The sequence below is a fragment of the Nesoenas mayeri genome (assembly GCF_963082525.1).
Source record: "Nesoenas mayeri genome assembly, chromosome: 25".
Classification (NCBI taxonomy): Eukaryota; Metazoa; Chordata; class Aves; order Columbiformes; family Columbidae; genus Nesoenas; species Nesoenas mayeri.
The window spans coordinates 1,588,957-1,600,741 of NC_137549.1; the positions used below are offsets into that span (position 1 = coordinate 1,588,957).

Sequence of the window (11,785 nt, forward strand, 5' to 3'; positions counted from 1 at the left end):
GCAGAATCACAGCTTACAAATCCACTGAGTGTAGCTCAAATGCACATACTTGGTGTTTTACCCTCAAGAAAACCTTGCACCCAAAACAATACTAAAGAGTAGTAATTTGGGTACCTCAAATATAACAGACAACATGCAGGGGGAAAGATCATCACAGCTTTAAATACATTTATTAGTCATGTGCCAGCAGCATGAGGACAAGTTCCATGCAGCATCACTGCCGCAAAGTCCACCGCAGGCCTCCCCATTAAAGTGCTGCTTTGTAACGAACCGTGACCTGCGCATCCCACCTCAGCACGTTTACTTCTCACAAATAGGGCTGGTCTTTTGAAAGTTCCCACTTCCTAAGAGGTGGTCCTGGCGTCACGGGTTTTTTCTCAGCTGTTGTCACTGCAGAGCCCGAACTGGGGTAGAGGAAGGAAAAGAGAGAAGAGGCCTTAGGGAAGCTATGGAAAAGCAGACCCACACTAAGCAGTAGCACAGGTTTTATTAGTGCTAAAGGGGTTTTTTAAGTCTGCTCCCAGCTATTTAATGAAATATAACAAGGGCAAGTGTAGAGTCTTGTATCTGGGCAAGAAAATACCCAGGTTCCAGTGTAAGTTGAGGAACAACTTGTTGGAGAGCAGCGTAGGGGAAAGGGACCTGGGGGTCCTGGGGACAGCAGGGTGACCATGAGCCAGCACTGGGCCCTTGTGGCCAGGAAGCCAATGGGACCTGGGGTGGGTTAGAAGGGGGTGGTCAGTAGGTCAGAGAGGTTCTCCTGCCCCTCTGCTCTGCCCTGGGGAGACCACACCTGGAATCTTGTGTCCAGTTGTGGCCCCTCAGTTCCAGCAGGACAGGGAACTGCTGCAGAGAGTCCAGCGCAGCCACCAAGATGCTGCAGGGAGTGGAGCATCTCCCGTGTGAGGAAAGGCTGAGGGAGCTGGGGCTCTGGAGCTGGACAAGAGGACACTGAGGGGGGACTCATTGCTGGGGATCAATATGGAAAGGGGCAGTGTCAGGAGGATGGAGCCAGGCTCTTCTGGTGACAACCAGTGACAGGACAAGGGGCAATGGGTTCAAATTGGAACACAGGAGGTTCCACTGAAAGAGGAGAAGCAACTTGTTTGGGGTGAGGGTGGCAGAGCCTGGCCCAGGCTGCCCAGGGGGTTGTGGAGTCTCCTTCTGTGCAGACATTCCAACCCGCCTGGACACCTTCCTGTGTAACCTCTTCTGGGTGTTCCTGCTCCATGGGGGGATTGCACTGGATGAGCTTTTCAGGGCCCTTCAGCTCCTGACATTCTGGGATATGTCAGTGATTCAAGAGGCAATACAGACACAAAGAATTATTTCAGTGCTCCCCTACCACCTGTGCAATCACACACTGCTTACGAAAACAGTTCTGCACTTCTGGCCTAAGCCAAACCAGGCTCAAGCCCGCTCAGCGCAGCCCAGCAGGACCCACCTGCCCGCCGGCGCCCCCGCCGCCAGGGTTTTCCGTCCCGCCGCCACCACCACGGGCGGCAGCGCCTCCCGCCGTCCGTCCCGCCCGCAGTAATAGTTATTGGCGAACTTGTGGCTGGGGCCCACCGGGAGCCGGGGCGGCGGCTGCGTCCTGCACAGAGAGCGGGGACACAGGGTCAGTCCCGGCCGTTCGCGCCGGGCCCCGCCCGCCCCGCCGGTACCTCTTGGAGATCTCGGTGTAGCGCAGCGCCAGCTTGGCCTGGAGGTTCCGCTGCAAGGCAAGGCCAGAGCGTCTCACCCCCGCGGGCCGCCGAGCCGCGGTGCCGGCTCCGTAGAGCTCAGCGGCCCGCGGGGGTCGCAGCGCCCGGTGCCGCTCTTACCCCCGCCAGGAAGTTGCGGAAGCGCTGGATGAGCCGAGTGGCCGTCGCCATCTTGGCCGCTCTGAAGGACGGCGGGCGAGCGCGCGGGGGGCACGCCGGGAGCACGCGCGGTCTCGCGAGAGTTGGCGGCGCTATATAAAGCGGCGCGGTGGGCGTGGCCGCCTCTTGCAGCGCCCGGAGCCGCCATGGACACGAGCCGCGTGCAGCCCATCAAGCTCGCCAGGGTGAGCGGAGCGGTCCCCTGCCCCTCCGTGTCCTCCCGTCCCTCCGTGTGCTGATCCCCCGCTCTGTCCCCGCAGGTGACCAAGGTGCTGGGCCGGACCGGCTCCCAGGGGCAGTGCACGCAGGTGAGCGGCCGGGCCGGGCCGGGCCTGGGCCGGGCCGGGGCGGCCAGGCCGGGCTGACGCGCTCTGGGCCCGCAGGTGCGTGTGGAGTTCATGGACGACACCAGCCGCTCCATCATCCGCAACGTGAAGGGGCCGGTGCGGGAAGGCGACGTTCTCACCCTGCTGGAGTCGGAGCGGGAGGCGCGGCGGCTGCGCTGAGCGGTGAGCGCGGGGCTCGACCGGGGCCTCCCGGGGAGCCCCCGGGGAGACGGGCCCTCGGCTCAGCCAGCGGCCTCCCCTGTTCTCTTGCAGGTGATGAAGTTCTACAGCGTTTACTTGGAGCGGCTGGTTGGCCTCTGTGCGGGGTCACGGATGGAGGGGAGCATGGTGCTTGTGTTACCGCAATAAAGGCTTTTCCCAATAGTCCCTTGCCTGGGCCTGACTTACTGAGTGCGAGTGGTCCGGTTTGTATTAGTACTTGTGGACATGCCTTTTGTTGTTGGGTTCAGCAGAGAGACAAATGCACACTCTACTTATTACTGGAACTGCACATAATGCCTTCATCATAATATTACTGTGTTCTTGCATTTTTATTAACCTGTCACAACAAAAATAACTATGTTTTGATTACAGTAACCTTAATCCTGGCCTTCCTGGAATGAGCTTTTCTGTATGTAACTGGTCAAGTGGCACCATTAAACTTCCAGGACTATGTGGAATTCCATTACAAGTTGAAAGTCAAGCCTTGTACCAGCTTGCAAAAGAGCAACCTGCTGCTTGTTTTTTTGTCCTGAGCAAGCTGTTCTATAAATGCTGCTATAAATACACCTGCTCACTGTCTTTCCTGGCAGTTGCTCACAGAGGTTGTGCGCTTGTCTCTCTCCCTTTACAGGAGTTAGTAAATCAATCTCGCCTATTTTCTTCCTTGGCTTTCCCTTCCAGCACACGATCGGCTAGATTTATTTCTTTAGGCTATTACACAAAGTAAAAGTAAGGCTGAAAGGATTAGGAATGAGCCTGAAGACTTATGGTTCAAAGGCTGTTTTTTAAATAGTGGTGTTTTCCATCTGGTAACAGAGTGATGCTGGTTTGTGGTGTTTAAACAGAGTCGGGTCTGCAGCTCCTGGCCCTATGGTCTCTGGTGTGTTCTTCATCCTTCAATGTCCTGAACTTGATTAAGGCACTTTAGTGGCAGTTGGGATTGAGAGTTTGAGTATCCCAAAGCTGAGGAGGAATAGATGTTCAAACCGCTGAACTTGCAGATGGAGGGCTGCTGTTAGGCCTGGCTTTTCTCCCTGCTGTGGGTGTTGTGGCCTGAGATGGGTTTTATGCCTGGAGGAAGCTCTTGTCAATATGTGCTCGTGCTGTTTGATCTAATTCTTGATTCCCCTTCAGTGGCAATTCAGTTTCAGAGCACTGGGTGAGTCTGTGCTCCCCTGATTCGTGTGACACAGCAGAACTCTGGGGAACGAGCTCTGGGGGTGAGAAGACTTGGAGTTAACTTGTCTGGCTGCTGGTTGTTCCCCGCACAGCTTTGGCAGTGGCCGGAGAGCGTTTGCTGCGGTGGTGCCCAGCCCTGACCGAGCTGAGTGGCCGAGACAGGAGGCGTCAGCTGCGAGTTGGTCACCAGCCGGGGGTGGCTCGGCAGCTGCAGCCCTTCCCCAGTGTCCCCGCGGGGTCAGCGTGGCCCTCGGCCATGTGAGGGAGGTGACTTTGCATCCCCGCTCCCCATCTGATGGTTATTGTTTAACAGTGCAGCTTAATATCGGAGCAGCAGCTGAACCAGGGGGAGGGAAGGGCTGTGTCTGGTCCCGGCGTCCTGCTCAGTCTGTGGAGTGAAACAGGCCGGAAAACGCCTCAGTTCCCTCCTGGGATGGTTCAGCTGGAGGAAAACCAGACTGAGGGATGAAGCCAGTTCATAAACATGCAGGGAATGAACCGAAATGTGCGGCATGTGCTGTGGGTGAGGGCTGGGCCTGGCCATCCCGTGGCTGAAGCTGTTCTGGGGGTTTGGGCTTGAGCTGCGCAAGGAGGCAGGAGACTGCTGCTGGGCGCTGTAATGTTTCAAAATAATTTTACTTAACATTTTATTTATATCTTTAAAATAAACATTGGTATTAAAATATCAGTAAACAAACCTGTGATACCCAAGCAGTGAGCATGGCATACATACAGAGCGGTGAACTAGAGCGGTGTGAGCGTAGTGTGTTAACTTCAGTGCAAAGCTGAACAGGCCCGCGGCCAGGCCAGCAGCGCGGTGCCGGGACGTGTTTCTGGGGGGTGTTTCCCCACAGAAGGCTCAGAGCAGGCAGGGGGGTGGCGGGGGAGGCGGGGGAGGCCGAGGAGCACACATGGGGCTGCCACACGTGTCACCTTTGTGAGGGATTCAGAGCGGAGCTGTCTGCACATACAAAAGCCTCTTCTTCCTCCTGGTCCTCAGTCCTTACCTCATCTGTTCTCACCCGCCTGGCGCACACACGCTCGCACAGACACACACACGTCCTCCGACATACATGTCCTCTGACATACACGTCCTCTGACATACACGTCCATCTCCCCGGTCTTGCTTTCAGCTCTTCTGGCTCAGCTTTTCTACCTGGAGCCACCCTCAGCTGCTTTCCCCTGGTTTCAGATTCAGGTTAGACATTCTATGATTCTATAAGGAAGGAACTGTTGCCTGAGGGTGGTGAGAGCCTGGCCCAGGTTGGCCAGAGAGGTGGTGGATGAACCATCCCTGAGACATCCCAGGCCAGGCTGGACGGGGCTCTGAGCACCCTGAGCTGGTGAAGATGTCCCTGTCATGGCAGGGGGGGCACTGGGGAGCTGGGATGGTCCCTTCAACACAAACCATTCCATGATTCTCCCAGCCCGGCTGCAGCCCCAAGTGCCCAGAAGTTTTGCTCGTGTCAAGCCATACAAATCACTGAGTGAATTCCTGTTGAACTCCATCCTTTGACTAAGCAATATAATTTTTTTCTTTTGTGTGCATATGCTAGAAAAAAAATTCAAATTTCAGTCAGGAAAGGAAATGCCAGCAAAGGGCAAATACTCCCATCTGGAAGTGCTCCCAGCCCGTGTCCGAGGCAGCGTTCACCAGCTGGTTTGTGTCCCCTCGCCTGCTGAGCGCCGCGTCCCCGCCGGCACGGAGCTGATGCTCGCGCTCCCGCAGCCCCGTCCGTGTCCCAGCTCCGCTGCCTTCCCAGAGCTGCCAGGAGCAGAAACCAGGTGCAGGTTTGTTTTCTTCTGTCTGTGAGTTGCAGGGGGCTGCAAGGCGTTGCAGCTCCAGCAGCCGCAGTGGGGAGCGGGGTACAGGGACGGCGTTTCCCACCCCGCTGTCACTTGGTGCGTGGCTCCCGTCAGTCGGAGCGAGGTGGCTTTGCAGGGGCTGTGCTTCCAGAGCAGGAGGGTTAAAGCATCTGCAGCTGTGGGGAGCGACGTGGCAGGAGCGGGGACGTAAGGTACAGCCCCGCGCTGGTGGGGGCCGGTTGGCACGGGGGTGGCCCCAGCTGGATCCCAAGGTCTAATTTGGTTTCTTTTGGCTCCCAGGGCTCTTTGTGGCTGTGGATGGTGTCCCCTGCTGCAGAGAGAGCAGAGTCACAAAATGTCACCAGAGACCCCTCCAGCAAATCCTGGTCAGGGCCACCAGGCTGGTTCCCTGCTACCAAGCACGTGGCACCTGGGACTCTGTTCTCACCCCTGCAGCCCCTTCCTGGGGAGCATCATCTGTGTCATGGCCCTGTCCCCTCCCCTGGTGCCACCTCCGTGGCCCTTGTATGGGACAGAGCACGTGGCAAGCGCCGGGGGGCTGCGGTACTCACGGGCAGCTGTGCCTTCGTGCCATTGAGGTGGGCATAGAGGAGCACAGCGATGTTGCTGTGGCCGGCCTCCAGCGCAATGGCGACGGCGTTGTTCCCATCCTGGAAAGGAAGGGAGAACCCTTGGGAAGAGGTTTGGGGACAGGATGCAGGGTGGGTGAGGGTGCCCGGGCCCCGGTGGCTTACGCTGTCCACGATGGAGATGTTGCAGGTGGGCTGAGCCAGCAGCAGCTTCACGGTCTCCACGCGGCCGTGCTCGCAGGCGCACATCAGCGCGGTGGAGCCCTCCTCGTCCTGGAGGTTCACGTCGGCTCCGCAGGCGAGCAGCGCTTCCACCATCTCCTGGCGGCCGTGGCTGACGGCCAGCATCAGCGCCGTCTGGCCCGCCTGTGACACAAGGGACACTGCCAGGCTGCTCCTGCCCCAGCTATGCCACCCACTGGGTCCCGCGGAGGGAGCACCGCTGTCCCCAGTGCCCACGCGGTCTCTGGGCAGGTCCCACCTGGAGATGAGGTGTGGGTGACACCCGAGAGCCCTGATGCCAGGCAGAAGCTCCTGTTCTGATGCCCTCCCCATGTACTGGCCCCTCCAGGTTTGGAGCCAGAGTCCTGCCCTTAGAGGAGTCGAGTGTGGCCCCAGCAGCTGCTTGGGGGTGGGAGGACAGGGTCAGGGTGGCGCCCAGCCCACACCAACCTGGCTGGCCTTGGCGTTGACGTTGCCCATGCTGAAGAGCCTCCTGACCACGCTCATGTCGTCCTCCTGCTCGACGGCCGCCAGCGCTGCCAGCATGAGCGCGGTGTAGCCGGCCTTGTTCTGGTGGTCCACGTTACAGACCCCTGCGGGGAGGGTGGAGCGGGGGGCTCAGGGTGCTGCGGGGGGCACGGAGCGAGCGCTGTGCCCGGCTGCCACCCTGCCCAGGGTGCTGTGAGCCGTCCCGCAGGCACACAGCTGCTGGCGGGCTCCCCCATCACAGCTGGGTTCTCAAAGGGCTGGGGTGGCTGCCCAACCCCCCCGCTCCCCGTGCACAGACAGATGTGACCCGGGATGGTGGCAGGGGGACATTTCTGGGGGTGGGGACCACTGACCCGTGTCCAGCAGCAGCCGCACGATGTGGAAGTTGGAGTGGGAGACGCTGTAGTGCAGGGCCGTGTTGCCGTTCCCATCTGCCAGGTTCACCACGTGCGCCAGGAGAGCCGGCGAGACCTCGGCAAAGGCCAGGAGGTGGTTGGCGACTGTGTCGGGGACGGACGACTTCTGGCTGGACAGACGGAACCACTCCTGCAGGACCAGGCTGTTGCTGGCGAGCTGTGGGCGGTGAGCGGGGGCTGAGCCGGGGGCTGCAGATCCCTCTGAGCCTCTGCACAGCCCAAACCCCCCACCCATTCCAGCACCCCCCTGCACCCCCGGGAGGGAGCAGAAATCCTGCTCCAGAGGGGCCGGGATGAAGGCAGGACCCTGAAACCCCCAAACCCTGCTGGGATGGCCTGAGCTGAGGCCACGTGGGTTTGGGGTATCTTGGACAAAGCCTGGAGCAAAGGGCTGTTTTGGGGGGGTGCTGAGCCAGGTTTTGCTGGTCCATCTTTGGGGAGAGCCAGCCCCGGGGGGACCCAGCAGGGGCCAGGCGAGCCCTCCCACCCGCACCCCCACTCACCACCTCCTTGCTCTTGGTGGCGCCGGGGTGGCCCAGGTGTGTCTTGACGATGAGACAGGCCTCCCGCATCCTGGGGCTCAGCTCGAACCTGGGGAGCGCAGGAGGGTCTGTGGTGTGGGGCTGTGTCACCCCCGCAAAACCGCGCAGGCAGGGGCACCCCGCGTCCCCTCACCGAGGTTTTGCTCCTCTCCCCAATGCCCAGGGGCCTCCCCGAGCTCCCTATGGTGCCGCATCCAGCTCCTGACAGCTCCAGCCTCTGCAAACCCCTGTTGAATCTGGCCTTATATGGACATGCTCAGGCACAATTCACCCACTTTTAGGCCAATTTTTTTCCTTTTGTTGAAAAATGCCATCAAGGGCTGTTTTTGTTTTGTTCTGTTTCTCCTCCAAACTATCTTCTCCACCAAAGAGGCATCTGGGCTATGGGTCTCACCCTTTCCTTAGCAGACACAGGAAAGTGGAAGGATTTTTCCTGCTGAACGGTTTCTGCAGGAGCTCAATGTGTTTTTCCCATGGGCAGATGGCCCGAGGCGGCAGGGCCGGTGCCCGCCCGGCGGGGAGGGACCCTTCCCCACCAGCACTTACTTCTCCTTCACCTCGGGGGACTCGGCCAGGGTCACACTGGTCCCCTCGTGCTCCTGTTCTGCCTTGCACTCGGTTTCCCCGGCCTCCTCGTCCGAGGTTTCGCTGTCCCCTTGCTCCTCGCTGTCAGAGCTGTCGGCCGAAGCCTTCTCGGAGGAGCTGTCTCCTTCCTCCTCCTCCTCCTCGCTGGACGTGCTCTCGTACCTGCACAGAGGGAGGATGCTCAGGGACAATGTGGCGCTTGGCCGGTCCCCTCCAGGCCCCTCTGTTGTGCTCCCGGCCTGGGGGGAGGCCAGGGCTGGCACAGGGGGGTGGCAGGACCCCCCGACACGTACTCTCCGTTCAGCACGCCCACAAACTGCAGGCTCTTCTTGCTGCCCTCGGCCTCGCTCCGGGGGGGACCGTCCCGCTTCTTCATGATGGACTTGAGGGCTCCTGGGGGCAGAGAGATGGTGTCAGGGGCCAGGGAACAGGAACCTCCCTGCAGGGCACCCCAAACCTGCCAGACCCCCGAGGGACATGGGCAGAGAACAGGCAGCTGCTCTGACACACACAGCGCTGGCCTTGCAAGCACTGTCCCCAACAGGGCCACCTCTCCCTTCCTCCTTCCCCACCCAGACCCTGCTGTCACCCCCAGCACCAACTCACCAGCCGTAGGGCTCGGGGCAGCTCCCCCATCCCACACCGGTGACGGGTCCTGGTCACTGTGTGTCATCTCTCGTGCTGCTGCCGCGTGGCCTGGGCTGTCTTGGCATGTCCCCACTGTCACTCCTGTGCCCTGAGCCGCGGAGCTGCCGGGAGCATCGTCCGCACCGGGCTCTGTCTGCTCGCCCGCCGGGGCAGCGCTGCCCACGTCGCTCTGGCTGCCTTTGTCTTCATACCTGGCAGCCGAATCGGGGCCGACCGCCACGTCCCGCCCTTCGGGGCGGCAGCTCACCCCCACGCAGGTGGTTGGGGGGCAACACCCCACACCCGCCTCTGCCGTCTGCGGGGGGTCACCAGCCGCCCGGCTCTGCATTGTTACCGCCGCGTCCACCAGCGCCTCGGCCACCTGCGGCTTGGCCATCACCTCCTTGTCCGCGCGGCCCTGGGGCCGGCGGGCGCACACCTCCAGCCGCAGCTCCTCCAGCTCCCGTGTGGCCTCCCGCAGGTGTCCCTCCATCATGGCGATCACGTCCTTCTGGTGCCCCACTGTCTGCTGCAGCAGCTCCAGCTCCCGCTCCGCCTCACTGGCCACCCCCAGCGAGGACTCCAGCACCCAGACGGCCACGTCCCTGCGCTCCCTCACCCCACCGTCCGGCACGTCGCTGCCCGGCTGCTGCGACCGGTAGTAGAAGACAGCGTCGGTCATGGCCCGGTCCTCGCCCACCGCCACGGAGCGGCACAGCCTCTCAGCAGCCCTGGGGCTCCTGCCCGGCCAAGCCCGGCCGCCTCGCTCCGGCACAGCCAGCTTCTCCGTCAGCTTCCTCAGCTCCACGATCTTGCTCGCTCGCCCCTTTGCCGGCTCCGCTTCGCTCTCTGGCCCCTCTCGGGGAGGCTCCTCACTCAGCACCGCAGCCTCAGCGCCAGTGGGGCGGCCGAAAGCCTCGGTGGGCTCCGCCGACAGCTTCTCCAGCAGCTTCGCCTTCTCCCTCTTCAGCTCGCAGATCTGCGTCTCCAGGAGCGGGATGGTTTTCACCTGCTCCTCCAGGTCCCGCAGCTGCCGCAGGGCCGCAGCCATCTGCTCCCGCACGAGCTGCAGCGGGGCAGTGCTGAGCCCCGCGGCCGGCGTGCTGCGCCCCGAGCTGCCGGGGCTGCCCCGGCACCAGCCCCCCTGGCCCTCGGCACCCACTGGCACCCAGGGGGGCGGCTGGCTCAGGGCACCCGGTGGGCCCCCGCGGGAGGGACCAGCGACATCCTGCAAACGGCCCTGCTCCTGCTCCAGCCTCCTGCTCGTCTCCAGCAAGGTCTTCTCCACCCGCGGGTTTTGCACCGGGCACCTGCGGGTGGGAGGTTGGAGCAGCCGCACGGGCGCCGGCGGTGACACGGGGTGGGAGGTTGGCTTGCTCGGGGGCTCCGGGGGCGCGCGGCCGTGGGGGGACAGCAGCAGCGCAGTCCTGCCGTCCTCGCTGGCCGTGGAGGTGAGGGACTCGGTGGAGGTCCAGGCGCTGGCGTGGCTGCTGGGGCTGCGCAGGGCGCTGGGCGGCTGCCGGGCCCCTTTCGCCCTGCGAGGTAGCGGCACTTTCTTGAGCGTTTGGCCACTTTCAATGTCATCCACATATTTCAGGAAATCCAGGTCCAGGAGGAAGCCGTAGGGGGTTTCCACTGAATACGAGCTCTTCTCCCCATCATCCTGGTCCCGGTACAAGAATGGGCCCCCGAGATCTGCAAGAGGAGCAGGGATGGTCAGGCTGGGATTTGGTGGAGCCAGAAAGGCTTTCTCAACTGGGTTATACTGGGATTTGCGGCCTGCAGACCCCACCCCGCCATGATGCTGCTGCCAGTGGGCACAGTGGATGGCTTGTCCCCAGCATGCTCGTGTCACAGTGTCACCGGTTACACACTCTGTGCTGGGGTCAGGAAACCCGTTGTGATGGGACAGCTCAGCTGTGCCACTGCCCTCACACCTCGTCTGCTGTCCCTGCCCGGTGACAACCCCAGCGCTGTTACCTGGGAGGTTCTGGTTCAGGGGTGCAGGCTGAGCCATCTTCTCCCCGGGATGCTGCCGGCCAGGGGACCATCAACCTGCAACAACAACAGGGCCACGTGCGGCGAAACCCTGCAGAGCCGCTGCGCCCCACGCGGCCACCAACCACTGTCCCCCACCCAGCGGGTCCCCCCGCCTCCCTCCAGCCCTGGTGCTGCGGGGCTGGAGCCGGAGCCAGGGCCGGGCGCTGCGGCGCTGCTGCGGGGCTGGGGATTGTTTGTACATTTAAGGAATGTTTCGCAGCTGCGCCACCAGCTCCGAGGGTGCAGAGTCATGAGTCAGAGCTCGGCCACACCGGGGGAGCGGGACAGAAAATTAGAAAAGAAGAGGCTGCAGCCTTTAAGGGTGTGATTCTCAGCTGAGAAGTTTGCTTGGGATCAAGGGAATGGATGGTTTTTGCAAAGCCATGTGCCTGCAGGCAGCTGCCAGCACCTGGGACCTGCCACATCTGGCAGCACCTGGGACCTGCCACATCTGGCAGCACCTGGGCGCTGGGGCTCAGGTTCCTGGTGGGAGCGGGATGGGGATAAACAGCACAGGGAGCGCCGCGGCAGCTGCGCACGGCGTCACATCCGGGACCGCGGGGTGCGGGGCCCTGCCCGCGGGGCACAGGTGGCCCTGGGGCTGTGCAGCTGTTGGTGGGCAAAGCATTTGGCACGGGGCTATTTTCAGCAGAAAGCAGAGGAGGAGGCCGCAGAGCAGAGGCAGCTTGGGCACTAAGGGAAGCCGGGGCCCAGGGCTGCCCAGCAACAGGTGCCAGATCCGGCCTTGGTGACAGAGAAACACCCACATCCATCCCCAAATCCTCTGCCCATGACTACCGGAGGATCCAGACTTTTCTAGCAGAGATGCTGTGGCTGCCCCTGTCACACAGACCAGCCTGGGGACAAAGTGACAGCCCC

The 11,785-nt window shown here is 61.7% G+C and overlaps 3 protein-coding genes across 5 annotated transcripts; 1 reads left to right on the forward strand and 2 right to left on the reverse strand.

Annotated features, from left to right (window-relative positions):
• Positions 1–159: 159 nt before the first annotated feature.
• Positions 160–1,904, reverse strand: NDUFA7 (NADH:ubiquinone oxidoreductase subunit A7). The gene is made up of 4 exons (XM_080359246.1): positions 1,824–1,904; positions 1,665–1,714; positions 1,445–1,594; positions 160–404 (listed from the first exon to the last, which is right to left on the reverse strand). Exons 1-4 carry the CDS (start codon positions 1,872–1,874, stop codon positions 308–310), a joined length of 348 nt encoding a protein of 115 aa, XP_080215372.1. The 5' UTR covers positions 1,875–1,904; the 3' UTR covers positions 160–307.
• Positions 1,905–1,991: 87 nt separating this feature from the next.
• RPS28 (ribosomal protein S28) lies at positions 1,992–2,572 on the forward strand. The gene is made up of 4 exons (XM_080359295.1): positions 1,992–2,047; positions 2,123–2,170; positions 2,246–2,371; positions 2,462–2,572. Exons 1-3 carry the CDS (start codon positions 2,009–2,011, stop codon positions 2,366–2,368), a joined length of 210 nt encoding a protein of 69 aa, XP_080215421.1. The 5' UTR covers positions 1,992–2,008; the 3' UTR covers positions 2,369–2,371; positions 2,462–2,572.
• Positions 2,573–4,331: 1,759 nt separating this feature from the next.
• Positions 4,332–10,915, reverse strand: KANK3 (KN motif and ankyrin repeat domains 3). 3 transcript variants are annotated; one of them, XM_080359334.1, is made up of 10 exons: positions 10,847–10,915; positions 8,846–10,561; positions 8,533–8,632; positions 8,201–8,401; positions 7,616–7,703; positions 7,050–7,242; positions 6,658–6,800; positions 6,151–6,351; positions 5,968–6,066; positions 4,332–5,726 (listed from the first exon to the last, which is right to left on the reverse strand). In XM_080359334.1, the coding sequence occupies exons 1-10, from the start codon at positions 10,881–10,883 to the stop codon at positions 5,670–5,672; spliced, it is 2,835 nt and encodes a 944-aa protein (XP_080215460.1). In that variant the 5' UTR covers positions 10,884–10,915; the 3' UTR covers positions 4,332–5,669. The 3 variants fall into 3 exon arrangements, with proteins under 3 accessions (XP_080215460.1, XP_080215459.1, XP_080215458.1); XM_080359333.1 differs by having other exon boundaries at positions 4,332–5,723; positions 7,050–7,269; XM_080359332.1 differs by having other exon boundaries at positions 7,050–7,269.
• Positions 10,916–11,785: the final 870 nt, after the last annotated feature.

Excerpts from the sequence above, each read along its gene's own strand:
- NDUFA7 (XM_080359246.1), bottom strand. The coding sequence starts at position 1,874 with ATGGCGACGGCCACTCGGCTCATCCAGCGCTTCCGCAACTTCCTGGCG. Across the intron at positions 1,715-1,823 it reads TCCGCAACTTCCTGGCGGGG|CGGAACCTCCAGGCCAAGCT; the intron begins GTAAGAGCGGCA and ends CTTGCCTTGCAG. Across the intron at positions 1,595-1,664 it reads TACACCGAGATCTCCAAGAG|GACGCAGCCGCCGCCCCGGC; the intron begins GTACCGGCGGGG and ends CTCTCTGTGCAG.
- RPS28 (XM_080359295.1), top strand. The coding sequence starts at position 2,009 with ATGGACACGAGCCGCGTGCAGCCCATCAAGCTCGCCAGG. Across the intron at positions 2,048-2,122 it reads AGCCCATCAAGCTCGCCAGG|GTGACCAAGGTGCTGGGCCG; the intron begins GTGAGCGGAGCG and ends CTGTCCCCGCAG. Across the intron at positions 2,171-2,245 it reads CCCAGGGGCAGTGCACGCAG|GTGCGTGTGGAGTTCATGGA; the intron begins GTGAGCGGCCGG and ends CTGGGCCCGCAG.
- KANK3 (XM_080359332.1), bottom strand. The coding sequence starts at position 10,883 with ATGGCTCAGCCTGCACCCCTGAACCAGAACCTCCCAG. Across the intron at positions 8,633-8,845 it reads TGCCCCGAGCCCTACGGCTG|GAGCCCTCAAGTCCATCATG; the intron begins GTGAGTTGGTGC and ends CTCTGCCCCCAG. Across the intron at positions 6,352-6,657 it reads TCAACGCCAAGGCCAGCCAG|GCGGGCCAGACGGCGCTGAT; the intron begins GTTGGTGTGGGC and ends CTTGTGTCACAG.